At 36.4% G+C, this 26,981-nt stretch overlaps 1 protein-coding gene and 1 non-coding gene across 18 annotated transcripts in view; one reads left to right on the top strand and one right to left on the bottom strand.

The window, feature by feature from the left end:
• The window catches only part of Wnk1 (WNK lysine deficient protein kinase 1), a 142,879-nt gene that overhangs the window by 48,222 nt on the left and 67,676 nt on the right, over window positions 1–26,981 (bottom strand). For 10 of the 17 annotated variants that reach the window (XM_036181371.1, XM_036181374.1, XM_036181373.1 and 7 more), the window contains exons 5-10: window positions 12,801–12,889; window positions 10,452–10,671; window positions 8,886–9,219; window positions 7,523–7,710; window positions 4,704–4,961; window positions 1,369–2,601 (exon numbers count right to left, since the gene is read on the bottom strand). In XM_036181371.1, coding sequence (XP_036037264.1) covers window positions 1,369–2,601; window positions 4,704–4,961; window positions 7,523–7,710; window positions 8,886–9,219; window positions 10,452–10,671; window positions 12,801–12,889 — 2,322 coding nt within the window. The remainder of the gene's footprint in view (window positions 1–1,368; window positions 2,602–4,703; window positions 4,962–7,522; window positions 7,711–8,885; window positions 9,220–10,451; window positions 10,672–12,800; window positions 12,890–26,981) is intronic. The other 7 variants (XM_036181376.1, XM_036181375.1, XM_036181378.1 and 4 more) reach the window with 2 other exon arrangements.
• On the top strand, window positions 23,791–23,894 carry LOC118580949. The gene has a single exon (XR_004944602.1). It is a non-coding gene; the product is annotated as a U6 spliceosomal RNA (small nuclear RNA).

Below are 26,981 nucleotides of genomic sequence, written 5' to 3' on the forward strand. Positions count from 1 at the left end.
CTTTTGCTATTTCTTGTAGTCATATTAACTCTGATAAACAAAAATGCCAAAAGCCTGTTAAAAACCAACTCCTATACAAGTATGTACCAGGTAACATATGGAAATATCTGAAGTCATTTTAATTAAATGTCAAAAATAGGGGAAATGGCTGCTACTTCTAGAGATGCTGTTAACAATTCTATGACTTTATGAGTCCCTTTCAGAAGAAAGGATTAACCAACCCAGAGAATGTCAACTATGTTGGGTCTGAGAAACTGAATAGCATACCCCATTAACAAACAAGAAGTCTATAGATTAACTGAGAACACAGTGCAAGAATAGGTTAGGAAAATGAATGCATGTATACTATGTACACAGACATATGCTAAGGAAATGAAGTATCACTTTTATTGTTTCATTTCAATTTAGAAGAGGTTCTTTGAAGTTTACATGGATGTATCACACTCCACTAAAATTTAAATTATCTATTTTCCTTTAAATTTTTTTCCTTTGCAAAGCTTGAAGGATAATGTATGCATACAGCACACCCACGTTATTTAAATTTCAGGATCCTTCTGATTCTTACCACTACTTCAAGTAACTGATATACCTAAAAGAGTATATGAGATAGTCATCATTGATTTCTTTAATTCTGTCTCTCTATTTACATTTGTATGAGTATGTATGCTCATGTGTGTGACTAAATCTGTAAATGTATTAAGAGAACAAAGCCCAAGACACTACTGTTCCTGGCCTTAGCAACCCATCATTATAAATTCATGTAAAACCCAGTAAAGTCATTACACAATAGACTCTAATAGTAACTAAATTTTGTCAAAAGTGTTTAATTTAAATGATTAATGTTCTATTTGGATCCTTAATACAGTAGGGTTTGATTGATACCATTTTAAAACATCACCTTCATTTGTTAAGCCAAACTCCTAAGATGTGTTTTCTTAAGTCCTCCTTATAATGAAAGGTTCTGGGTTTCTTAATATGACACCAAAAAGTTTTTACTACTTCCTGTTTTTGCTTTATGGATATAGTTATTTTAATTTTGAAACTTAATTAGTGGAAGGAATTATCCTTAATCATTTTACTATATCTAAATAATCAAAATAGACATACAATTGCATTTTCATTACTAAGGTAAATTTTCATATAGAGATTAGTCATTAATTCTGACGACTAAAATCACAGGCAAACCAGGTAGCTTCTGCTTCATAGTTCATTCTTTAGTACAAGTATTTATAACCACAAAGGAAATTCTATTAAGAAAATAAACAACATTTCTCATAAATCCATGAGTCAGGGAAATGAGAAAGAAAATTTAAGTGCACTGGTGCAAAATAGAGTAGTTTAAAAGAATTGTGAAAGTTTTCCTATAACCTGTGGCTGGAGTGTAGATCCTCCTGAAGAATATGAGGCAGATAAGACCTGCTGAGTTGTGGTTCCTTGGGGGAAACAGAAGAAAAGTGGGGATTCTTGTAACATTGTCTGAGGCAGGCGAATAAAGGGCAATGAGACGTCAGAGCCAAAAGGTGCAGCTGTTCCCCCTGTAGGGGGAGGTGACTGAAAATCACTGAGATCTGAAGACGTGAATTGAGAGGAATCACTGGAATATTCTGGGCTTCCTATTGGCCAGTTCTGTCCCATAGGCTCTACCACAGAAATGGTCAATTCTGGGGCATGGTTATTACGCTGTTCTTCAGTAACAGGCTGCAGATGGCAATGTAATCCAACTGACTGAGGAGGCAGTTCTTCCTGACTTGAGTCCACTGCAACCTGTTGATTTCGGTAAACACGTTGAGGTAAAATCCCACCACCTTCTCCTGAAGAGGAACTTGGTGTTTGAGCATGAAATTCAAATACACAGTTGCTTCTGTTCTCACTGTTATGAGTTAACACAGCTGGTGCAGAATGAGGAACAAAGACAGGGTGAAATTTCAAATGTGTAGCATCTGTACTGTTAGGTGCAGAAATACTAGAGAGGGGTGATGCTGGACTCGGTCCAGAATCTAATCTTAAATTCTGAAGGTGTCCTACCAGGAAAGTCTGTCCAGATGGAAATTCAAAGACAGAACTTGAGGCAGGGCCCCCAGGCACTGGCTTCTGTTCAGGTATTTGTTTCATAGGACTTGACAGTACTGGTGAGTTGTATAAAATGCCCTCATACTGTCCTGCCACCTGGGCCTGGTAATGCACCCCAGCTAGATATACTGTTTCCTGAGGAATAAAATAGTGAGCTTCTTCTGCCAGTACTAGTCCAGGTCTATAGTCACTGTAAATCTGGGGTGGCTCAAACCCAGGTTGGGCCTGCATCTCACATAGCTCTCTATTTACTCTACTGGCTGTAGTACCCAACATAACTATGGCCTCTGGTGTCCAGTTAGTATGGCCAGGTGGGAGAAGATTTTGGCCAACGGTCCTCAGCAGGGGTTGGAAGTGGCGAGTTTGGGCTTCCAGGAAGGAGGTGCTCTTACGTCGTTGGGAAATGGCTACTTTCGGTGGGCAGGTGGGAGGTGGTGAAAAAGAAACTGGACGCTCATGAATAGGTGGGAAAAATATCTGTGATTCTGGGTATGTTGGGGTCCCCCCACACGGATGCGCCATGGCCTGAGGCTGTATCAACATGAATAAGACAAGTAATTCATACATTCAATAAGTGATATTACATCAGACATGCATAACTGGATAGTTCTGTGTAACCCCATGAAGCGGCTACACCAAAAATTTAATATTAACAATGCTTTTGAAAATTATGTGTATAGTAAAAATCCACTAAATACATCCAGGGCCCATAAAATCAATCTTTGGCACTTCTTTGAATGAAAAACAGCTGCTTTCCCACAAATCTGCTTTCTCAAAGCAAAGGCATGAATTATACTTCCTAAGTGATTATTCTATTTATCTAAAATAAATGTGTTCATTCTTAAAAGTTTTGTCAATGGAAATAGCTAAAGTTAAAATATTAAAGGACAACAAAAAAAACCTTACTATTTTTATAATTAAAAATATACGTCAATTTAAGCTACTTTTACTATATTAGTCTAGTAGAGGCTTCAGTGTTATTTTAATCAAATAACAATAGATGATCAGAAGAAATTTATAATAGTATAAATCAGAAGAGATTTTTGGTAGATAGTATAAGACAAAAACAAGTCAGTCAAGTTTAATGGTACATACTTATATGTTAGCACTCAAGAAGCTGAGGCGGGGGATTTCTAGAGTGAGACACTGTCTTAAAAAACAGACAACAAAAAAATAAATGACTAGTTTTCCCCTTCTGTATCCAAAATTACAAACAATAAATAGTTTTATTGCTTAAAACATGTTATAGATGCAAAAAAAAAATCATTCTTTGGATCATTGATAAGGGTTGAACACCATAAGTTTTTTATTTCTGACAAATCCAGATGAGATGGAGGTAATATAAAATAATAGCAAATCCAATAGCAATTTTTACTTCCAGAATTTAAAACTGAGCTTAGAATCCTAGCTTGCCAAATATGATAGATACATGTAATTCTCTGCCATGAACTGAACTCCTTTTTAAAATATATAGGTTTTAGGCTAAGGATGTAGCTCAATAGATTGCTTGCTTAGCATACGAAAGGGTCCAGGTTCAATCCTTAAAACACAAAAATGGGTCAGAGGTCAACCTCAGGTGTTGGTCCTCACTATCCAACTTGTTTGAGACAGGTCTCTGCTGTAGCTGTCTACAATAGGCTGGCAGTGCCATGAGATTCTAGAGAGTCTGAACATTCCATCTCATCACAGGAACACAGACAGGGATTATGGATATGAACTACTGCGCCAGGGTTTACAGAGGTTCTGAGGATCTGCACTCAGGTCTCCATGCTTGCGCAGCAAGCACTTCAGTCACTGAGCCATCTCCTCAACCCGGTAAGAGTATTCATCCCCAAATGCTCATTTTATTGATTATTCAAGCTGGATCCTAAAGCCATAAACACTGTATAGTTAATCATTTTCCTAAGTAAAAATCTTAAGATTCTGGTGTCACTAGTTCAAAATATTAACAATATTCCCTGTTTGGAAAAGCAGCACACAGGGTCTTTCAGCAACTAAAGTAATTTGAGAGGTTGTATCTTTCTAAGACATTAATGGAGACGAGGAAAGTTATATATGTTATATTTGTATCTAATATATTCATTAGAGTCTATGCCAAATCTTATGCAATCTTTGGGGAACAAAAGTACTTCCCAAAGAGTGAACAGCCTTTTACTTTCCTGACGTATCAATTTGTACAAACGACTTAATTAAAACCAACTTTTACTCCTCAATTGACTGGTTTAAAAAACAAAGGACTCAACTAGTTGTATCCCTTGAGAATGAATTGAGGAGAGAACACATTTGGTTAATGTTTGGTAAAATCTACTTTTGATTAGACTAATAATGAGTTTAATAATGAGTAATACACATACTTTTTGCTAAGATATGAAAATACAAATCCTCTTATCAATGGGAGATAGGAAAGGAGCTATACTGATATGTGCTAACAATATTATAAGCACTCATTGCCTCCTTGCGTTTTATTCCCATTTAAAGTCTTATTACAAAAATGTTTTCCATAGGAATAGTTGTTATCCTAAAAGCACAATATATGATTAAGCTAATAGTTTAGTTTGGCTCTTTTACCAAATTTTCCATGCCTGGATGTATTCATTGGTAATAATTTTTCACTTGTCAGGAAGTTTACATACAGTAGTGACAAAGAGGGAAGGCAGGCTGGAGCGTCGATGCTTGCGCTGAGAGGCAGAGTGCATAGGCAGGACACTCTCCAATGCTTTAGAGAGTTTTTCGGCAAAAGTTTCCTCAGGGGCAGTCCGAAGGAGGGAAGGACAAAGAGGTGCAGACAGCACTGGTGGTGGGGTGGAAGGAGCACTGGGAGAGATGCAGGACAGAGAGGGAACAGCAGAAAGATGGGGAACACAAACCGACATGCTACGGCCACGACGAGGCTAAACAGAAAACAAACACACATGAAAAACACAGTACTTTGAAAACAAAATAACCAAATGTACAGTGATAATAGGGCATAGTTAACATAAAGAAATGTTCTACCCTCCCCAATTCTGCAAACTTAAAAAAAAAAAAAGGAATGTTTAGGTAAGACAATTCTACAGAGCACAGCTGGTCTATCATAACTATTCTCCCTCTTCTGGTGGTTTGTGCAAATTTTGGTCAATTACGACCTTGAATATTTTGAAGTAACACCAACTGTTAAGTGCATGAATTATAAAAACTAACTAATGGTACCACAAGTAAACAATAAATCATAGTTCTAAAAACTTAGTAAGATTAAATAAGAATAAATTCTATTAAAGTATAAAATTCAGAAGATTTTAAGAGTAGGTCATTTGCAAGAGATCTAGAAATTTGAGGGGAAAACTTGTCTATTGTAGAAGGCAGTCTAAAAAGTTGTTACACCAGCCACTTTTTTTTACAAGTTTAAAAAGTCATTATTGAATAGAAGAAAAATAATAGCTTTCTGAAGTTCACAACTGGGTATCAGAAATACTGTGTTCTTTTATAAAGGAGTCAGTGGGGGAAATGCCTTCAATTAGAATCTCTAAAGAATTTACATACTCCCCAGATGAGAAATTCAGTTTAAACCTACAAAGTTTCAGGTGCCTTAAGGGTTTAACGTAACTACAGAGTTTGCCTAACACTGTGAGGGTATCTAGAGCAAAGTTATAATCTATTTTATTTTTCAAAACTGGCTGCAAAGAATGCTCAGCCAAACTTGGAGCCCATCAGTATGTATCATCATGATTTAGTTCATTTTGGTTCCAATTTTTTACCTTTGTCTCTCTTATTTTTAAATTTTCTTTTAGGCATAGTAAGTTCTTGAAATGAGAAGAGTATAAGTATAAAATGTTTTATTATTCTAAAAACTTCTTTCATCAAAAAGCTAGAAATAGTCTAATTTTAGAGCACTAAATAAATACAAGTAATGTTAATGGCTTGAGCATTTAATATATGATTAAATGAGTAATCCTTTTTATCTTTTAAAAAACAGACATAACCCCCATGATGAGGGAAGCCAAGAGTTGAAAATAACTGTTAAACAAAGGGAGAAATTAGTACCAATAACTACTATTTGTCAGTATACAGAAATAAATCACTCAAGGTCATTTACCCTACTTAGGTTAAGAACAGATTGTTAAAAGGTTAGTATATATTAGTTATACTTTTCTTTGTGTTAATGTGGCCATTCATCTTGGGACCTAAGTCCAAAGCAGGACTGATCCATCAATGGACTCCAAAACAAACATCTTTTATAAGTGAAAAGTATTTTCCTGAAATAAAAATTTCATTTAATGAAGGTAAGAATTCTACAAAGCTCAGATTAAAAGCCTTCTGGGAAGGAGGGAGGAAAATCAGTCTGCTTAAAGATAGTACTAAACAAGTGATTAAGTGAAGAATTATCATCTAATTCCTTTCTGAAGTATATGATCTATCTTTTTTTCCTCTGAAGGCCTCAAAGAGTCAGCAAAAGAAATGAGGTTATTTTATTACTCGTCTACTTTAACATTCACTATTGCAAATGGACACTGTGCATATACATCAGATACATATAAGCATAAACTATTCCAATAAATTACTTCTGTAAGCTGACTCTGAAAATAAACTGGTAATAAAATAAATACCAAATAAAGGAAAAAGCAAATGAACATATACTGGGAAAGGAACACGCATAGCAACTGATGATCAACTAAATACAAGCAATAAATTAGTCAGAGGTCATACAATAAAGGATTCCTTTACTCTATAATAGTCACATGCAACATTCTATAATAGTTTGAAGGTCTTACCTGGTTTTTATATAGAAAAACAAACAAAACAAAAACAACCTCATAGAAAACACTTATTACTTTAGTAAGTAAGCTTTAAAAAAATTAATAAAGCTTTGCTCCACCCACAAATCTGGCATATCTAGTTTATACCACTTTGAACAGTTTTAATTCCTAGGTGCTGAAGAGAATGCAGTTTAGTCTTAATGTTCACATAGCTGCTTTTATAGGAAGTTCAGCTAATTCTCACTTTTTAATGTATATGTTAACCCAATCTGAACTACTCTGGTTATACTCTTATGAACTGATTTCCTCCTCAATCCTCAGTCTCTACGTTGAGTTGGTTCCAAGCCACCCCAACAGATAAAAAAATCTGCAGCTGCTCAAATCCTTTATATAGATTATCACAGTATTTGCATATAATCTCTAGATTAGTTATAATATCCAATTCAATTCAAAAGCCATTTAAAAAATTGTTATATTGCTAGGGAATATAAGAAGAAAAGTCTGTACATGTATGTTTAGTACAGATAAAAATTCTAATAATTTTACCATTTAAATCCACTCACATGGAAACCATAGACAAGGAAGACTGACTAGACCATTTATACTCTCTACCTTCGACTCACATTGCTACTTAAATGACCTATAAGAAATAATTTGAATTTTGCAGATTTCCTGTTGGCTATCATTTTAATATTACATTTTCTTATGCATTTACTCACCATACTTGAGGGTGGATACACCCCATGAGGCTGAGATTGTGCTTGGACACTAGAAGCTGTATGCCCCGGTGCTGTGCCAGTAGAATGTGCCTGTTCATGTTGGGAGCCATAGGAAACTGTCTGTTGGCTGCTCACTCGAGATTCTGTGAAGACTGATGATCCCTGACCACTGTCAACTGTTCCATCAGCTGAAGGATGAATGAAACATCAGAGGGACGGAGGTGGAAGAGGGAGAAGTTGTTCACATTTCAGACTCATTACATTAATGTTATTGGTTACTTCTTTGTTCAAATTTGGAGTAAATTTTAAAAAATAAATAGCAGTATTATTAAGTAGATTTCTATATTTAAATGAGATTTGTGCAAAACAGTAGTAATCTTTTAAAAAAAAAATTCTCATTAGGCAGTAGTGGCACATGCCTTTAATCCTAGCACTTGGAAGGCAGAGGAAGGTGGATCTCTTAGTTCCAGGCCAGCTTGGTCAACAGAGATAGTTCCAGGACAACCAGGGCTACAAAGAGAAACCCTGTCTCTAAAAACAAAACAAAATAGCAACAACAACACAACAAACAAAAATTTTCTCTGGTTATCACTGAATGATATCATCATCTTAAACTTTACCCAACTTCCAGGTCTTACTCTGTGGAGACCTGTGTCTACTTGATGTTAAACACTTAATTCAATTACTGAGCACTGGTCTCATCAGTCTTTGTTCTGTTATGTAGTTTTGCTAAAAGAGCTGAACCAGATTAATAGTTTCTATTATAAATAGCAAAATGTATTCACCTTTCATTACTTACATATTTAATTTGAAGGAACTAAATAAAATAGATAACCTACAAACTCAAAACATCAAGACACTAGATGTTTTCAAATATCCTTATATCAGAAGCACAATTTGTCAGTGTTTCACCTTTCCATTAATCATGGTTATAAGAATGGAAACAATTAGTTGCGAGCATTTGCTGTGGGATGTTCTGTATGCTGTGAATATGTGTTGCTCTGATTGGTCAGTAGCCAGGCAGGAAGTATAGGTGGGATAAGCAGACAAGGAGAATTCTGGGAAGAGGAAGGCTGAGTCAGTAGACACCAACCTGCCATTCAGGGAGCAGCATGTAATGGCACACAGGTAAAACCACAGAAAATGTGGCGACATATAGATTAACAGAAACAGGTAAGAGCTAGTCAGTAGTAAGCCTGAGCTAGTGGTCGAGCAGTTGGTAATTAATATAAGCCTCTGTGTGTTTACATGGGGATGAAAGTGGGAGACATTTGTCCTGACTGCTGGCCAGCTGGGACATAGGCAATCTTCTGACTATAAATAAGCATCACCAACACATTTGCTTATTTCCCTTAATACTTACATAACACAGATATACTAGGCTGCTGATACTGTAGCTGTTGATGTTGATCTGCCTCGGGTTCTTCAGGCTCTACTTGTGTAGAAACTGAAGCAGAAGTGGTGGGAACAGTAGGTATGCCGGTGCTAGCAGAAGAGAGCTGCTGAATTCCTGCCTGGGAAACACTTGGTTGTTGTTCATTCTGATGTCTGAGACTGTTCTCTTCCTGTTTTCTTTTTTCTTGCTCCTCTCGCACCAACTGCCGCTGCTCTCGTTTTCTCTTAATTAATGACACCCTGTCTTTGATAGCTTTAGCCATGGTCTTGTGATCACCTTCACAGACATACCCAGACTCGACCTATAGAATAAAACAGTATATTAAGAAAAGCAGGATCGCTAGAGAAAATGACTTCAAACCAAACCAAACAATACTGTAGAAAAGTAGGCTAGTCTTTTTTGGAAGGGAGCATTTGTATATTCTTTCAAGTCTTACAATGTGGTACAGTTGACCTCAAACTTGGAATCCTCTTGCCTCAGCTTCCAAGTACTGAAATTACAGATGTGTGCCATTATCATCAGACACCTCAGGATTCATCTTACCCAAACATTAAAATTGCCTGCATTACATGTTTCCCCACAATTGTGGTAAACAAACAGTGGATCCTACCATTTCTATAGAAAATTACATAAAATTAACAATAAAAATAAGTACCTCTTTCATATCTGACCCTTTCTCTACTACTCAACAGATTTTTATAAGTCCGAGTAAGGCTATTAAATGACTACCTTTCTACAATAACTGGCTCTTTTAGGCACTGTGGCATACCTACATTTGGTTAAGGGTTTCCTTTCATTTAACAGTGATCTTTTATACATATTTATAGTAAGGATACATCAGAGTGATTAGTGATCTTGAAAACACCTTTCTTTCAAAGTAAAAACTGTTTTCACAATATTTATTTTTATTATTTAAATGTGTATGTGCACGTGTCTGCAGTGGCCAAAGGCATCTAATCCCCAGTGCTGAAGTTACAGCAGGCTATGAACTGTTTTGATTTGGGTAACTGCTGAGCTACCTCTCCAACAACTAAAGTGAAAATACCTTATAGTTCTGTATCTCTCTATAGTGCTTATAATGATGGATCAAAAGCTAACAATGTTTAGAAACAATTCCAAACTTGGTAAGACTGGATATGCCTATAATCTTAGCACTCAGGGGGCGGGATAACCATGAATTCAATGTTCCTCAAACAAAACAGTATAACACATTTTGACTAGAGTCACCTACTAACGAGGAGTTATTCACCTTTACAGACTTTCAGAAAGATTCCAGAATACATTCCAGTCTATTTCATCTATCCACTTATACTTACATGTTATTTCCCTCAAATAAAAAAATAAAATAAAATCACATTATCAAAACAATACCAAAAACTACAAAGAAAGGACTTAAAGAAAAAGCACAGGAAAATCCCCCTATCTAAAGACAAACATATAGGATCAACACAATCTCATTAAATGGGTTTTTTTTCCTATTAGTATCAGTATACATAATATACATAAATCTACAACATTTAAGCGTCAATTTACCATTTCTTGAGCAACATCTTCTGGTACATCCCTCTCCAAGTCAAAGGAAAACTCAATGGCTTCATTGTCTTTGTATTTTCCCTTTAATTTCTTAATATCTTCAATACGGAGCCATAATTTAATAGCTATCTTTTCTCCATCATCTTCTTCTGCTAATTCTACCCGTACCCCTGTTTCCTCCTGGAAAAAGGCATGGTTCAAAAGGTCTTTGATGGAATATCTTTCAAAGAAAAAGAAAATTAAAAAAAAAAAGTCGTTAGTTTGAAAAGATATTTTTCTTTCTCTTTCTGAAACAGTATCTCACTACGTTGCTTAGGCTTGCTTCAGACTACAAAGTACTTTCAGACATGAGAATGACTTTCAAATGTATGTATATGTTTACTGTTATTTAATTAAGGAGAAAATAATCTAAGATAGAAAAACAGGGATTGGGGATTTAGCTCAGCGGTAGAGCACTTGCCTAGCAAGCACAAGGCCCTGGATTCGGTCCTCAGCTCTGGAAGAAAAAAAGAAAAAAAAAAAAAAAGGAAAATTTGTGATTCATTTTAACATTATTCCATCTGAATGGTAGTTATAGAGGTGTGTGTGTGTGTGTGTGTGTGTGTGTGTGTGTGTGTGTGTGTGTGTGGGTGTGTGGGGTGTGTGTGTTGGCAATGGGACCCAAGAACTTACACATACTAGACAAGCACTTCTACATCCCCAGGCTACCGTCATGTGCCAATATGTTTTATTAATAACAGTTGACAGGGACAATTTTTTAAACCAAATGATCTAATCTTATTAGTTAGTAGGATATGATTATGGAAATAATGCATAGAATATCAAAGCTTCAAAATACCACAGACACATAGAAAAATAAATAAATAAATAAATAAATAAATAAATAAATAAATAAATAAATAAATAAAAATTGAGCTGTGTTTCACCTTGTCTGGCTCTCGAACAATAACTATCCAATGGAATATCATTTCCTGACTATTATTAAATGAAGGCAGAGGAAGGTTAAGATTCTTTCTCAAAGTTCTACAGTAATAAATGACATAATCATAAGTAAAACATAAATTTATTGATTTCTAGCTTGGTACTTTCTACATCAGCAACCTTTATTTATTTATGACAATAAATCCCTTCAATTCATTATCAACAACTTGTGGATTAGACAAGTCAAGGCTGGTTGCATAACAATCAAAATTATAAAAAAGAAATATTATATTTATTTTATGTACATTGGCACAAGGGTGTTGGATCACTGGGAACTGGAGGTACAGACAGTTGTGAGCTGTCATGTGGGTACAGGAATTGGACCTGGGTCCTCAGGAAGAACAGCCAGTGCTCCCAACCGCTGAGCCATCTCTCCAGCCCTACAATCAATCTTCTTTACACAAAATACAGTAATCAAAGAAACTGTTCCATCCAGAAATAGAATAATGTTTTAAGACTCAAAACAAATATCCCTTTGTTTACACTGAAAAAGTCTTAAAAGAGCTTCTAAGGGCTATATATCTTAAAACAGAAATTCATAACTAAATATCTGCTGAACGGTCTGAAAAAGATCATGATGTTGAGCTCTTGGAAATAACAAAGTTTTGAAAGGAACATGAGACTAGAAGAGTCAAGATATAGAATTCTTGAATTTTGCTGATATGCCCAATTGTGACCACATTTGAGGAGATTAGGTTATATTCAATTTACAGTTTATATTTGTATTAGTTAGGATGGTGTGCTTTTTGTTTTTAGGCTGGTATGAGGGGGGGGGGTGGTAAAGGCAGATTATTTTTCAAATACAGATTATATATCTTTGGCAAGCCTACAGATGACCCATCAACTACACTGCATAACAGATACTTGACACTCTTTTCAGAAAAGTTCTGTTTGTACAAATGACCAAACCAGATCTCCTCCTAAGCCTTGGGTGAAATCTCCTTTTACTCAAAGGAATTTTGATGTTTTACTCTTTTTCAATCCTGGCATAAAGACCTGTGTAGCTAAGCTGATTTTCAAAAGCCAAGATTTTACTTTGCTTTCAAAACTTCAGTGGGAAAATGATTAAGGAATGGATTTGTTACATTGGAGAATGAACTCTACTGTAGAGTTTTCTAAATTATTATATTGTTATAAGTAGTTTTATTGAATATAGAGACTATGTTTAAGGTGTTTCTGGCTTAAACATTAAACTTAATGGACTTAAACATCACTAAAACACATTTTTACAGTTACAGTGAGCAAATCTGAGTAGGTTCAATGGAAACAATCCAATTTAAAAAAATGTTATATGCTAAAAATGGAACACAAATATTAAATATATCTCATGTTGTTCAGGCAACACCAGGTATCAAAGAAGTAACTTACCTTTCATCTTTGTTTTGACGGATACATCCCTCAATAATTTCCTTCACTTCAGGAATTGCTACTTTGTCAAAACTGGCTGGCTTCACTCCCTAAAATCCACAAAAAAATAGCCATAAAAACCCATTAATGAAAAGAGAATCCTGATTTTTTTTTTTTTTTTAAACAGGTTTCCTTCTTAATAGCCTGGCCTCTTTTTCTGATGATGTATCAGTAGGAACCCCATGGAAGGATCAGAGGTAGGAAGTGGCAATCTCAAGAAACAATAAGTAGTATGGCAGCTCTTACTCTTACAGAAAGAAAATAGGCTGTGGACATCATCTTTCCTTACATTTAAAATGGTATCCAGGTGTTCAAATTGGTTAGAAAATCTTTTGCTCAACCTTGCAAACTAACACATTGATTAACCTACTAGGGCACTGTCTATGAGCCCCCAGATAGAAGACTTGCTGATATCCCTGGGAATGTTACACCCTTATCCTTACCCGCTTCCCTGCATCCAGCCTGGGAATCATGAGAGTCTGGCTACAGAATCTCTCTATGAATAACCCCTCCTTCCCATCCTTTCAAAGGTCTAAAAAGAAACTCCCTCCCCTGCCACTCAGATCTTGATTCTCTTCAGAAAAGGGGCTCTCCTCAGAGCTTCTGCCATGCTATTTCACCTTTGTCAGTACTTTCTTGGAAATAATAATATAATAAAATGTTCCTAACAATCCTATGTGAGTCAAAATGAGTAGATAAATAAAACAGCTTAGTCAACCTAAGGCTGTCTTCCTCCACTTGACCCTGGTACCTCTGGCCATTTTCCTGCCAGGTCAGAAGGTCACCTCCACCAAGTACATACACATTATCTACAAAGATCTCCTTGGTGGACTCATTCCTCATAGGCTTTGTAGTCTTCTTTCTGCTCTGGGCTGGCATCTACCTATGAGCCCCTAAAAGCAACCTACCAGGCAAGTTCACCAAATTTCTGATTTTACAATTTATTTTTTTTACCACTGTTAACAAGTGTCCCACCTGCTGATTACAATAAATGCAGATTCGACAAAAATAAACAACCTCTTCTAATAAACTCCTTAGTGCCCACCCACAATGGCTGAACCTACACTCATCAATCACTAAGAAAATGCTTGACAGTCTTGCCTACAGGTACATCTTATGGAGGCATTTTCTTAATTGAGGTTCCCTCCCTTAAGAGGACTTTAGCTTGTGCCATGTTGACATAAAAGTGTCCAGTATACAATGACAGTTCAGAATTTTCATAAGATATAAATTCTTTGGCCAGATGTGGTAACACACGCCTTTAATTCTAGCACTCTAGAGGCAGAGGCAAAGGCAGAGGCAGAGGCAGAGGCAAGCAGATCTCTCTGTGTTACAGGGCCAGCCTGATCTACATAGTGAATTCCAGGATATCCAGGGCTATGTAGAGAGACTCAGTCCAGGTAGGTAAGTAAGCACTGTAAGTCAACTAGTAAATCTTTGTGAGTGAGGCTTTCAGCAACATGTCAAAACAGCACTATTTGGAGGTAATTTAGAGGAAAAGGATTCGGTATTGATTGTCATTTCATTTTAGTAATGAAGATTTCAGGAACAGCACCAGGCACAGTGGCATACTCCTTTAAGTTTGAGGAAAGCTTGATTAACATAGTTCTAGGCAAGCTAAGTAGTACAACTCTGTCGAAAAACGAAACCCAAAACCAAATAAAAAGTCTACAAAAGGAATTCAGATACATATATCAACATGCTGTACATGTGGTGGTATAAATCTATAAACACATAGATGAGAGGGAGTTTGCTCTAATAAATTACATAATTTTAATCATCTGTATAGTCTCAGTTACACACATAAAACTAGTGATAACTAGATCACAGAAAGGTAATCTCTCACAAGTCTAAATAAAACACAGTAGTCTGACTTCCTTATCTGTGGTTCACTTTTCACTGTTTTAGTTATTTACAATCAACTGTAGTCTGAAAGTATTAGTTTTGTCTTGATTCTGTTCAAGAAACCACCTTGTTAATACAATATTTTATTTTCCTTGAGTTATTATTTATAATTTCCTCTTATGCCTAACACACACACACACACACACACACACACACACACACACACACGTAAAATTTCATTATAGGTATACTAAGTCTAGGGAAAATGTATTATCACTAGTTTCAGGCATCCACTGGAATTATACACTGAATGATTAGGTGTCAAAAAAAAAAAAAAAAACAAACCAACTATTAAACATGGAAGTTAAATACAGATTTGGTTAATTCTCATTAGTTACCCACTGCATTCTTTCAAGCACTGATTTGGAGAATTGTGCTCCTGATGCTAACTTTTCACAGCAGCTAACTGTGTAGTAGATTGAAAGCCTAAAGTCATATTCAGGTAAAACGAAAGTTTGATTCTGAGAATGACTACAAGGATCTTTTTTTTTTTGTAGGTTTTCCTTGGTTTTCTCCTCTTTTCAAACACTTAAGTATTCCCAAAATATCATCCTTCACATAATTTTGTTTGAGAATCTCATACAGGCATATAAAGTGTCTTAGTATCAAGTCTATCCCATTCCCCCCACCAATCCATGCACACACACACCCCCTTTAATTAAAGCCATTGAGTCCACTTATTGCTGCCAGTATACATTTGGGTGTACTGAATCCTGGGAAATAACCTCTTAGGGGCTGAACCCTTGAAGGAAAATGACTCTTCCTCTCCTAGCAATTTCCAATAGCTCCTCAGGTAGGCTGGTAGTCTGCCTTATTTTGCCCAGGTCTTGGACATGCTGTCACAAGTGCTGTGAGTACACATGTGCAGCTGCCTTGCTATATCCAGAAGACATTTTTTTTGTTTTTTGCTGTAGTCATCCGCTGCCTCTAGGTCTTACAATCTTTCCAACTCTTCTTCCATGATGATGTCTGAGCCTTGGAAGGATAGCATGTGATACAGATGTCCTATTTAGGTTTGAACACTGTTAAGTCTCTTATTCCCTGCACACTGACCAGTAGTGGGTCTCTATGCTAATCACCATCTGCTGCAAAAAGAAGTTTCTTTGATGTGAGTTGAGGAGAAGTTATAACATATGGGCATAATGATAGATATACCATTATAAGTCACTTTAAAATTATGCCTCCTTAGCAGAATAATAGTAGTAAGTTCCAGGTCAGTCAGTCAGAGCTACACAGTGAGACCCCATCTTGGAAAAACTACCCCAAGTACCAAAAAGCAAAACAAAAAAGGGTATTTGTTTACCCCCATAACATCCTGCCACTATTTCACCAATGAACTTTTATTTTGCCAGGGCAATCCTTATCTTAGGTCACTGGATTCACAGCTGAGGAAGACTGATGGTGAATTACTCCCCACTCCCAGGAGCATGCATAGCACCTTTCAGAACTAAGAAAGCTAGTCAGTAGGGATGAAGCTTCTAGGCTGTTACAAGGCTTTTCTTTCTCCATGTTCTAGGATTCAAGTATGCAGTACCTTCAGCAACAGTCTTACCATCAAGTTCCAGGTGGCAATGGCCTGTCTATGGGATCCACTAACCCACAACTCCAACAGACTAAATGCATGCCTAGTACTGGCTTTTTTTTTTTTTTTTTTAATAGCCTATAATGCCAAGGGGAGTTACTGTTCTCCCCTCTCCCCTTACCTCAGCTACAGAGAAATTCCATGTAAACTCTTTATATATGTATATATATTTTAAAAAAAGATTCTAAAGTAGTAGGCTTCCATGTGGCATTTCTGAAAGTCTTAAGTATCAGCTGTCCCTACCCATACTCAGTCCTCTACCCTGCCCTCCAAAAGCCCATCCCACTTAACCCTCCCTGTTCTATTATACACTATTCATCTTGAGATCAGCCTGCCCCTCCCTGCCTTCCAAGGGCTGGAATTTTAAAGTGTCATTCCTCTTTTATACCACCTGCACTGTCTCTCTCCACTTCAGTCATGCTTCCCATGACCCCTTATTAGTTCCCTGACTTCATGGTACTCAACTTAAATCACATATCTAGAGTTAAAGTTGGCATCCAGATATGAGATAGAACACGCAATGTTTGCCTTTCTGGGTCTGGGTTAATTCATTCAAAATTACTTCTTTTGAGAACTGTTAGTTCCATGTCGCAGTCTTATTTGGGCTGTTTGTTTTCTTGATGGTTTCTTTTGGGGGTGGGAAGAGGTTTGAGGATAGGTTTTCTCTATATAGGAGCTCTGGCTGTCCTAGAACTCACTCTGTAGACTGGGCTTGCCTTGAACTCAGAGATCCGCCTATCTCTGCCTCCCGAGTGCTGGGATTAAAGTTAGTATTTAGTATTCTAAAGACTGGCCCTCCAACATATAAAGATTTTTTTTTTCTCATTCTGTAGACTGCCTTTTTACTTGAATGACTGTTTCCTTTCCTATATAGAAGGTTTTTAGTTTTGAGATTCCATTTATAAATTGCTGATTTTAATATCTATGTTACCAGAATCCCGAGACAGGGTTTCTCTGTAGCTTTGGAGCCTGTCCTGGACTAGCTCTGTAGCCCAGGCTGGCATCGAACTCACAGAGATCCGCCTGCCTCTGCCTCCCGAGTGCTGGGATTACAGGTGTGCGCCACCCCCCTACCCTGGCATATTTGCTACTCTTAACTCTTTTTTTTTTTTTTTTGAGCTGAGGATCAAACTCAGGGCCTTGCGCTTGCTAGGCAAGTGCTCTACCACTGAGCTAGATCCCCAACCCTACTCTTAATGCTTATACATGAAGGATATTGGGTCTTATGTTGAGGTCCTTGATCTATCTGGAGTTCCATTTTGTGTAGGCAGGTAGAGATGATAATCTAGTGTAACTGTTCTTCATGTAGCCGATCAACTTTACTAGGACCATTTGTTGAAGATGCTCTCTTTTCTATCAGAGATGGTCACACCTACAGCAGTGTTTTCTTGTTTTGTTTGTTTGTTTGTTTTTCCCAAGACAGGGTTTCTCTGTGTAACTTTGGAGCCTGTCTTGGATCTCAAGAGATCTGCCTGGCTCCCCACCCCCTCCCAGTGCTGGGATTAAAGGCATCTGCCACCACCACTGGGCTACTTGTTTTGGAATTTTGATGAGGACCACAGTAATCTGTATATTGCTTTTGGTAGAATGGCCATTTTTATAATATTAATCCTACCAATTGGGCATGGGAAGTTTTTACATCTTCAGTTGTTTTCTTCAGTGTCTTTAAATTTTCAATGTACAAGTTTTTCCCTTCCTTGGTTGAATTTATTACAAAATTATTATTATTTTCAGGCTATGATGAATGGGATTGTTATCCAGATTTCTTTCTTGACATGTTTGCTGCTGGTATCTAAGAAGGCTACTGAGTTTTGTGTGCTAAGGTTGTAATCTGCTACTTTGCTGAATGTGTGGCTTTAGAGTCTTTTATGCATAGAGTCATATCATCTGCAAATAAGAATACTTTGGTTTCATTTTTTCCTATTTGTATCACTGTTAACCCCTTCAATCATATTGTTGCTCTAGCTTAGACTGCAAGCACTATACTAACAGTAGTGGAGAACATAGACACTCTTATCTTACTCCCAATTTTAGCAGAAATGTTCTCCATGCAATTCTAATGAAAATGAAAATAACACTGCTGAAGTCAAAAGCTTCTATGATAGAGCAAATGGGAGTATTTCAAATTTAAGACTAAAAGAAGTAGAAAACGGGAATTGTATTTCAGTTGGTACAGTACTTGCTTACCACGTATGAAGTCCTGGTTTGATCTCCAACACAGCATAACCTGAAACTGGTGTTACATGACTAATTCTGCCACCCAGGAGGTGGAAGCAAGACAATCAGAAATTCAAGATCATCGGTTACAAAGCAAGTTCAAGGTCAGCCTAGGTTACATGAGACCTTGTACTAAAAAAACAAAAAATAAAACCACAAGTGCTGTGGTACACAGGCATTTGTGGATATACATGCATACCATCAGTAAAACTGAAATAAAAAAGAATCACCTTGAAGCAATTTTACGGATGTCTTGCACTAAAAGTTGATAGTAGAAAATTCAAGTTTTCTGTTTTATATTGACCTTTTGTTTTCTACAACAAAGCAATATAGCATAAACTAAACTTAAATGGGGAAAAAACACCTAAAATACTATTGGTAAGCAATTGTCTGAAACAGTTTTGGGTATAACAGGTTGAATGTAGTTGGACTTCACATATGAAGACACTTCAAATGATACAGAAAAATAACCAAACCATCAGAAAATTTAATGAGGAAAAATGTGACTTCATCCATAATACAGTATCTCAAGGGAGTTTGTTTAAATTACTGGTAGTACCATATTAAACTAGGATGATAAATATGTACTGACTTCTTTATCAATGTAGGAAGGACATAAGAAATTCTAAACCTGCTTTCATCCCTGATGATCCTTAATTGTCATCTTATTAATAACCCTATTCATGAAAACACATCCATGTCTTTGTAAATAATTTTTATCTACTAGCTAATAAAAAAATGGAAGATAAAGCAAAACCAATAATTGTGTACAGCACATCTTCAAATATATTGGTTTTACTGTTGTTTAAATCTATAATTCAAAGTTCAATACAGATGGCTCCTTATGCATACCCAGAAGCTACTGTGGCCTCAGACAATGTACTGTAAATGGCAAGGTAGCCAATAAAAATGAGATATAACTTTTTAGTCCATAAGTTGATAGTAAAAGATTAAGATTATTACCCACCTAGATATTGGAAAAGTAAATAAAAATCTCACCAGTCAGCCAAAATGCTCAGAAAAATAAATAATATTAAAAAGTAATGTGTAAGAATGTATAAATGTATTTATAATATAATATAATAATGTATAAATTTAGTATTAACAGACAAGTAAAGTATATAAAATGAGTACAAAGTTCTACTGGCCTGAAAGTGACCTACAGGGGAGCCATCTGAGACACTAAGTAAGAATGTACTCAAAGCAAGGTTTTTGAGCTATACATCACACTCACAGGCTTTTTGTTTTTAAGATATAAGAACTACAAGCGCAAGGCCCTGGGTTCGAGCCTCAGCTCAAAAAAAAAAAAAAAAAAAGATAAGAACTTAACATATTTTTAAAAAGTTGATCTAGATTATTGTAAACATGATTTTTAGCACCAGAAAGAACAGTAATAACAAAATGTTCTTGTGATAAAATTTCATCTTATTTCTTTTTAACATGCACATTTCAATAGAGATGATTAACTTAAAAGCCCTACAACCCTGCAAAAGCAACCACTTTTCTTTACTCCTTAACTCAGTTCTACTTGGTATTCCAACCAGTAAAAGCAAATATATTTCCCATCTTTTCTGAGTAAGGTTAGAAAATACAAAACCAAAAAGAATACTAAAATAGAAAAACTGGGCTACTCTTAAAACACAAACAAACAAAAACAAACAAACAAACAACAAAACCCAAAACTAAGCTTCATTCACTGAGGACATATACTTTTCTTACTCCACTCATCAGAACCAGCAACTTAGCTCTAAATGTATTCTTGCTTTATAAATAAATGTTTCAATTCACAGGTTCTATCTTTGGGCAATCATGCCTCAACATACACACAACTCCTCCGAACATAGGAGAATAGCTTACTTGTCTCCTTAAGTGACATAGAATTATGTACTTTCTCATTTTGTATTGAGATGTTGTCTCAAAGTCACTTCTCTAACAGTATATAGAGTAAAAAACTGAGTAACTTCTTACTCCAAAGAGATAACAGAAGATAAATGTTTATCAAATACATTGCTTTATTTGAACTAAAAAAATTTTATGGACTCTGACTTCTTTAATTCTGTATGTTTATGGCTGTCAACTAATCTGCTAGAAACACAGAAATGAGTCATAGTGGAGAATTCTTTGGCTCAATCTTCAATTTCTTAAAATTGTCAGGAATTGTCTCAAAGCTTAAGTTTTAAATGTTAGTTTCAAATGGTTGTCCTAACCGTTCATAATTGAGAAAAACATACTTTCTCACACAGAATAAACAGAACATAATTAATTTCATCTAGCAGTTTAAGTGAAACTTCCTGTATACATCATCAGAAAGGCTACAATATGCCCTATATGGAGGCCAGAAATTCTTACCTCATTGATACAATCCTTCTGAGAACAGCAGCAGCAATGAGAATTTATAATAACAAATACTGAGCAAAAATCTGTCTTCATAAAATCCATCAGAAAAGGCAAAACAGATTTGTTAGAGTTTAGAGAAAAATGAAAGGGAAAGGGAAAAGAACTATAAACTACCAGAACAACTTAGCCCACAGCATAAGGAAGACAAATGTCAAAGTCAGACTGGAGCACAGTTTCTTGTTTAATAGCCATGCTTCCCAACTCTAACCGAGCTTGCTCTTCTCAGCCAACAGATCCCTGGAAAAGCATGGAGACTTTTATTTGCTCAAAGCTCCACCTACTGCATCCAAATGTTCTGCCTCCTTGACTTTGAAATCTACCTTGGAGACTTTTCTGTATATAACTCTAGATACCTACCTACTAAAACACTTCCTTCATACCAATCATGTTGAAATTATGCTTTATTTAAAAGTGTGTGTGTGGGGGGGGGGGGGATTTAGCACAGCCAACAGAGCAAATTCAGAGTAATCATCAAGCAGAGGCACTGGTAGTTATCCAATTAACCTATATTTTCACTGGTTGTTTTTCCAGAGGACCCAGGTTTGATGATTCCCACCAACCACATGGTGGCTCACAACCATATGTAACTCCTGTTTCAGTATGCACAATAGCTCCTCTGTCTTATCAATTGAAAAAGTGGTGGTATTAGGGCTGGACATATAGTTCAGTGGCAGTGGCAGAATGCTTGCTGAGCATGCATGGAGCCCTGAGTTCAACTCTCATTAAACTGCTTTTCTAGTTCCTCATAGCTTTAAAAAAACAGTAGTGAAATAGTATACAAAAGCAGTAAAGGTTCCTACTTCTTTTCCCTCCTATTAAAAGCCTTAGCATGTGCAGACATTTCCTAGGGAAAAAAATTTCATAGTCCCAAATAAAAGCTACTTTGTGTGTTGTTAAATTTTCCTTCATAGTATCAATATAGTAAAGAAAGCACTGCATGTGGCATTGTTATAATGGGTAATAAAATAAAGCTGTATCCTTTGTAATGGTATGAGACTGAATCCCAAAGAGGACAGTATATGCCAAGGTTTCAATCACTGAAAGTATAGTAAGGGTTGGATGCTATTTGGTGCAAATACTTCTATTCTAGGGATAGTTAGGTGACTGAGTGGGTAAAACCACTTTGCCACTGAGCCTGATCTGAGAGTTCAATCCATTACACCCAAATGTTGGAAGGAGAGAACAGACTCCTGAAAAAAAGTTGTCTTCTGACCTCCATATAAACATTGCTGTAATGCATTAGTCCCACAACACAAAATAAATGCAACTTAAAAACAAAACAAAACAAACAAACAAAAAACACCACTTCTATTCTAGTTAGAAATGCACTAATTCTAATAGACTATATCTCAAGCTACTAGTAAGTAATTTCTGGCCCAATATTTATCACAATTAATTAAGTAGTTTAAGATGTCAGGTTTTGGGCAGAAAAAGTTCTTTTACACATATGAGGAAGATTGCTTAAGTGCTTAAGACTATGCTTGGCTAACATGAGGTTTGCAGGCAAACGGATGGATCTAGAAAAAAAATCATCCTGAGTGAGATAACCCAGACACAGAAAGACAAACATGGTATGTACTCACTCATAGGAGGATACTGATGTAAAAACAAAGATGACTAGACTGCTACACAACTCCAGGGAGGCTACCTAGAAAACGGGACCCTAGGAAAGACCCAAGGATCACCCAATGACAGAGAAATGGATGAGATCTACATGAATAACCCGGACGACAGTGGGAGTAATGAAGGGCAAGGTTTGAAGGAAAGAGAGCTTAGGGGAGCAGGAGATCCCAGCTGGATCAAGAACAGAAAGGGAGAATGAGGAATAACAGACCATGATAAATGAAGACCACATGAGAACAGGAAGGAGCAAAGTGCTCGAGAGGTCCCCAGAAATCCACAATGATACATCCACTGTAGACTACTGGCAATGGTCGAGAGAAAGCCTGATCTGACCTAGTCTGGTGATCAGATGGCCAAACAGCCTAATGGTCGTGCTGGAACTCTCATCCAATAACTGATGGAAGTGGATGCAGAGATCCTCGGCCAGGCCCCAGGTGGAGCTCCAGGAGTCCAATTGTTGAGAAAGAGGAGGGACTGCAAGAGCATGAATTGTTGAATCCAAGATTGGAAAAGCACAGGGACAAATAGTCAAACTAATGGAAACACATGAATTATGAACCAAAAGCTGTGGAGCCCCCAACTAGATCAGGCCCTCTGGATAAGCGGGACAATTGAATAGCTTGAACTGTCTGGGAGGCATCCAGGCATTGGGAGCAGGACCTGTCCTTAGTACATGAGCTGGCTGTTTGGAACCTTGGGCTTACACAGGGATACTGTGCTCAGCCTGGAAGAAGGGGACTGGACCTGCCTGTACTGAATCCACCAGGCTTAAATGAATCCCCAGGGGAGTCTTGGCCCTGGAGGAGATGGGAATGGAGGGGAGGGGCTGTGGGGAAGGTGGGGGCGGGGGGCAGGAGGGGGAGGACAGGGGAACCCATGGCTGATGTATAAAATTAAAACACAAACAAATAAAAAAAGAGAAAAAAAATGCCTTTTCCATGCTTAAGATATGGTTATAGGGGACTGGAGAGATGGCTCAGCAGTTGAGAGCACTAGCTGCTCTTCCAGGACTTGAGTTCAAGTACCCACATGGCAGGCTCACAAGTGTGTATAACTTCTGTTCCAGGAGGTCCTACACCCCAAAACATAGATGCTGGCAAAATACCAATGCACTAAAAATAAAAATAAATTTTAAAAAAATAGGTATTATAACAACCTGGTTGTTGTTGACAACAGTTTGATATAGACACAAACATCTAGACTCTGTGAAAATAAAGCTTTTCTGGGCTTGCTTCAGCAATACATACTAAAATTGGGAGTGACACAGCCATATATTAGAATGGCTCCTGTGTAAGGATGACATACAAATTTGTGGTATATTCTTATTTTTTGAAAAAAATAAATCAATCTTTCCTACAAATTAAGAGTTTCAGCCCAAGGCCCTGGGTTTGATCCTCAGCTCCACACACACACAAAAAGAGTTTCTAAGCCAGTGGTGAGTTCCAAAAAGGCGCAAAGCTACACAGAGAAACCCTGTCTCGAAAAACCAAAGAGTTTCTAATATCTATAATAATACCATTGCATTCAAGGAATGGAAACAAAGTCCATTCTAAATTGACCTTAGCTTAAAAAGATGGGGTGTAAGTAATCAGAATTTTGTGCTCAAAATTTTAATGCAAAAGAAATAAGGCAGTATTTTGGGGGAGGTAACAAAACCAGCATAAAAAATGTCATTTTACCTGACCAGAAATGTTAAATTATTAGAGTAATAAGAGGGTACAAACAGCAGAACTGTTTACCTGCTTAAACAAATAAACAAATGAACAAACCACTTATTTTTGTTTCAAGAACTCACAGACAGTAGTAATTATATAAATCACAATAGCCATTAGTAATTTTTAATCTTTTATATTTTTATATTTTCCTAAAATATTATTCTGCTTCATGGACTTAAAATACATTCCCCTTTCCCTGAATAGCTGTTTTAGTGTTTAAATCCTACAGCACAACCAATAACTTGCATGTAAAGGAAAAAAGAACCAATTCTTTTATTTAAAAACTGTAGTTTTTTAATTGTATACTTAAATCAGTATTTTTCAAAACATCAATAAGCAACTATGTTCATTGCAGCACTTTTTGTAATAGCTGGAACCTGGAAACAACCTAGATAGATGCCCGTCAACTGAAGAATGGATTAAGAAAATGTGGTACATATATACAATGGAGTACAGTACTACTCAGCAGAGAAAAACAGTGACAAGAAATTGCTGTGAAGATATTCTCTTCTAGGGAGAACACTCATGGTTCTGAGAGACAGACATTTATCAGACTGTGATTGCTCCAAACCACAGAGGAGGCACAAAACAAAACAAAACAAAACAAAACAAAAAAAACCCACTAAAGGGAACCATGACCATGCCTAACAGCGACTTTGGGATCTTCAAAAAGATGACACGATTCCACAACTATGATTCTACATGGACTATGATAAAGTCATTAAGCTGATTAACACCACAGAAAGATTGTCTTTGGACTACAAACTGCTTAGGACAATTTTGAGATGGCCAGCTGAGATGATCCAGCCTGACAAGGACTTGAAACAAGCCCTGCACTTTCTCATTATGCAGCAGCTGGACAAATGATACAGGACTTGACAATTAACCCCAAAATAGAGTTTTTGTTTAAAAAAGAAAAAGGAGAATACAGATATGAGGTAGATCACTGAATCTGCATTAAAAAGAAAAAGGAAAAGATATAAAAATGACAAAAGGTAGATTATTGAATCTATTATGAAAAGTAAAAAAGAGAGAATATGGATATGATAAGATAAAAAGGGAGATTATTGAATCTACTTTTTAAAAAAGAACTGCTTGTTTTAAATGGGATAAGTAATGAAAATTTTTTTTGTGTGAGTTCAGTCGAGGTTGTAGTGATGCAAGCCTTTAATCCCAGAATCCAGCACAGGCAGGTCGATCTCTGACCATGACCACAAAGAGAAACTCTGTCTGGAAAAACCAAATCAACCAACCAACGAAATAAATAAATAGAAATAGTACTTTTTCAATGATGCTCCCTCTACTATGAAGGACATTCTCTTTGGGCTCAATAAACATCTTCCCAATCTCTGACTATAATAATAATAACACCCACCCATCCCCTGTAAGTCCAGTCAAATGTATTACTTGTTTGATCACTGTATACTTAATGGATATTTCTACTGATAAAACATTTCCTCCTCCCCTTCTTTTTTAGACATTTAAGTCTTAGGATTTTTTAAAAGTACACCTTAAATTATATATAGCAGTACACTAAAAAAAAAGCAACAATTATGAAGTATTTCTATTCTCTTAGCACCTAGCATGTGTTACTAACAAGAGACCAGGAATTTCAGTATTACTGAAATGTGCTTAAATAAGAAAACTATCCTTATATACTGTCAGTTTTTATTCTGTCTACTGCATTGGGAATTAAAGGCTGATATTCAGGATTTGCTGAGGAATTCTGAAGAATTTTACAATTTTTTAACACCTCCCCCAAGCAGAATGACACCCCAAACTACCACTTTTAAATTTAGAATCACAGGAGAGTAAAAGAATGTCTCTGAAAGTCAAACAGAATGTTAAGATACAACTTGTGATATCTTTTCACTTACAATCCAAATTTATAAAAGGGCAAAATTTATTAAAGAATCATTTCAGCTAATTCCAGGTGTTTTTTTTTAGCACAGGACAAAGAAGTCTGCTAAAAGAAACACATTTTTCTCAACTTTAAAAACTAATCAAGAATTGGTGTCGCTTGTTTCTGTAGAAAAGAGCAGAACTGTAATCTGTTATATAAAAACTAGAAGGAACTTTACCCTAATGGCTTTAATTCTGTTTTTTCCATACAAAGTATTCAAGCTTTGCAATCCAAAGGCTAATGGAATAAGTGACAAAGTCAAATTACACAAACAAAGTAATTAAAAATCCCCATTATTTTTAACCTGGTTGTTAAGCAGCTGGATTCAGCCAGAATCTTGCTGGTATAAACCATTAGTTCACAGGTATTTGAACATACCATATAATTCCATTGGAAAACAAGCCTCTTCAAATGTCCTACCAAAATGAGCTGACTCTATGAAAGGAAATTAGCTCGCCTCATGATTCCCTAAGGCTAATTATAATTACTCTGGATACATGAAAGCCAGGGTACTGCTCCAGCCTCAAATGCACTATCCTTCATATAAACATTGATGCTGTGGTGTACTAAAGTTTTAAACTCTTTTAATAACATACAAAAACTTGTGCTACTTTTCCTCTGCCATACTGAAGATTGAACCTATGGCCAAGTACATTCTAGATAAATATTCTATTGCTGAGCTATATTCCCACACCCATCTTTAAAATTTTACTTTGAGATAGAGCCTCACAAAGTTCTGAGTTCACTCTGTAGTTCAAGCAGAGCTTAATCTTTCAATCTTACTGCCTTAGCCTCCTCCC

The sequence above is a fragment of the Onychomys torridus genome, chromosome 3, assembly GCF_903995425.1.
Source record: "Onychomys torridus chromosome 3, mOncTor1.1, whole genome shotgun sequence".
Lineage (NCBI taxonomy): Eukaryota > Metazoa > Chordata > Mammalia > Rodentia > Cricetidae > Onychomys > Onychomys torridus.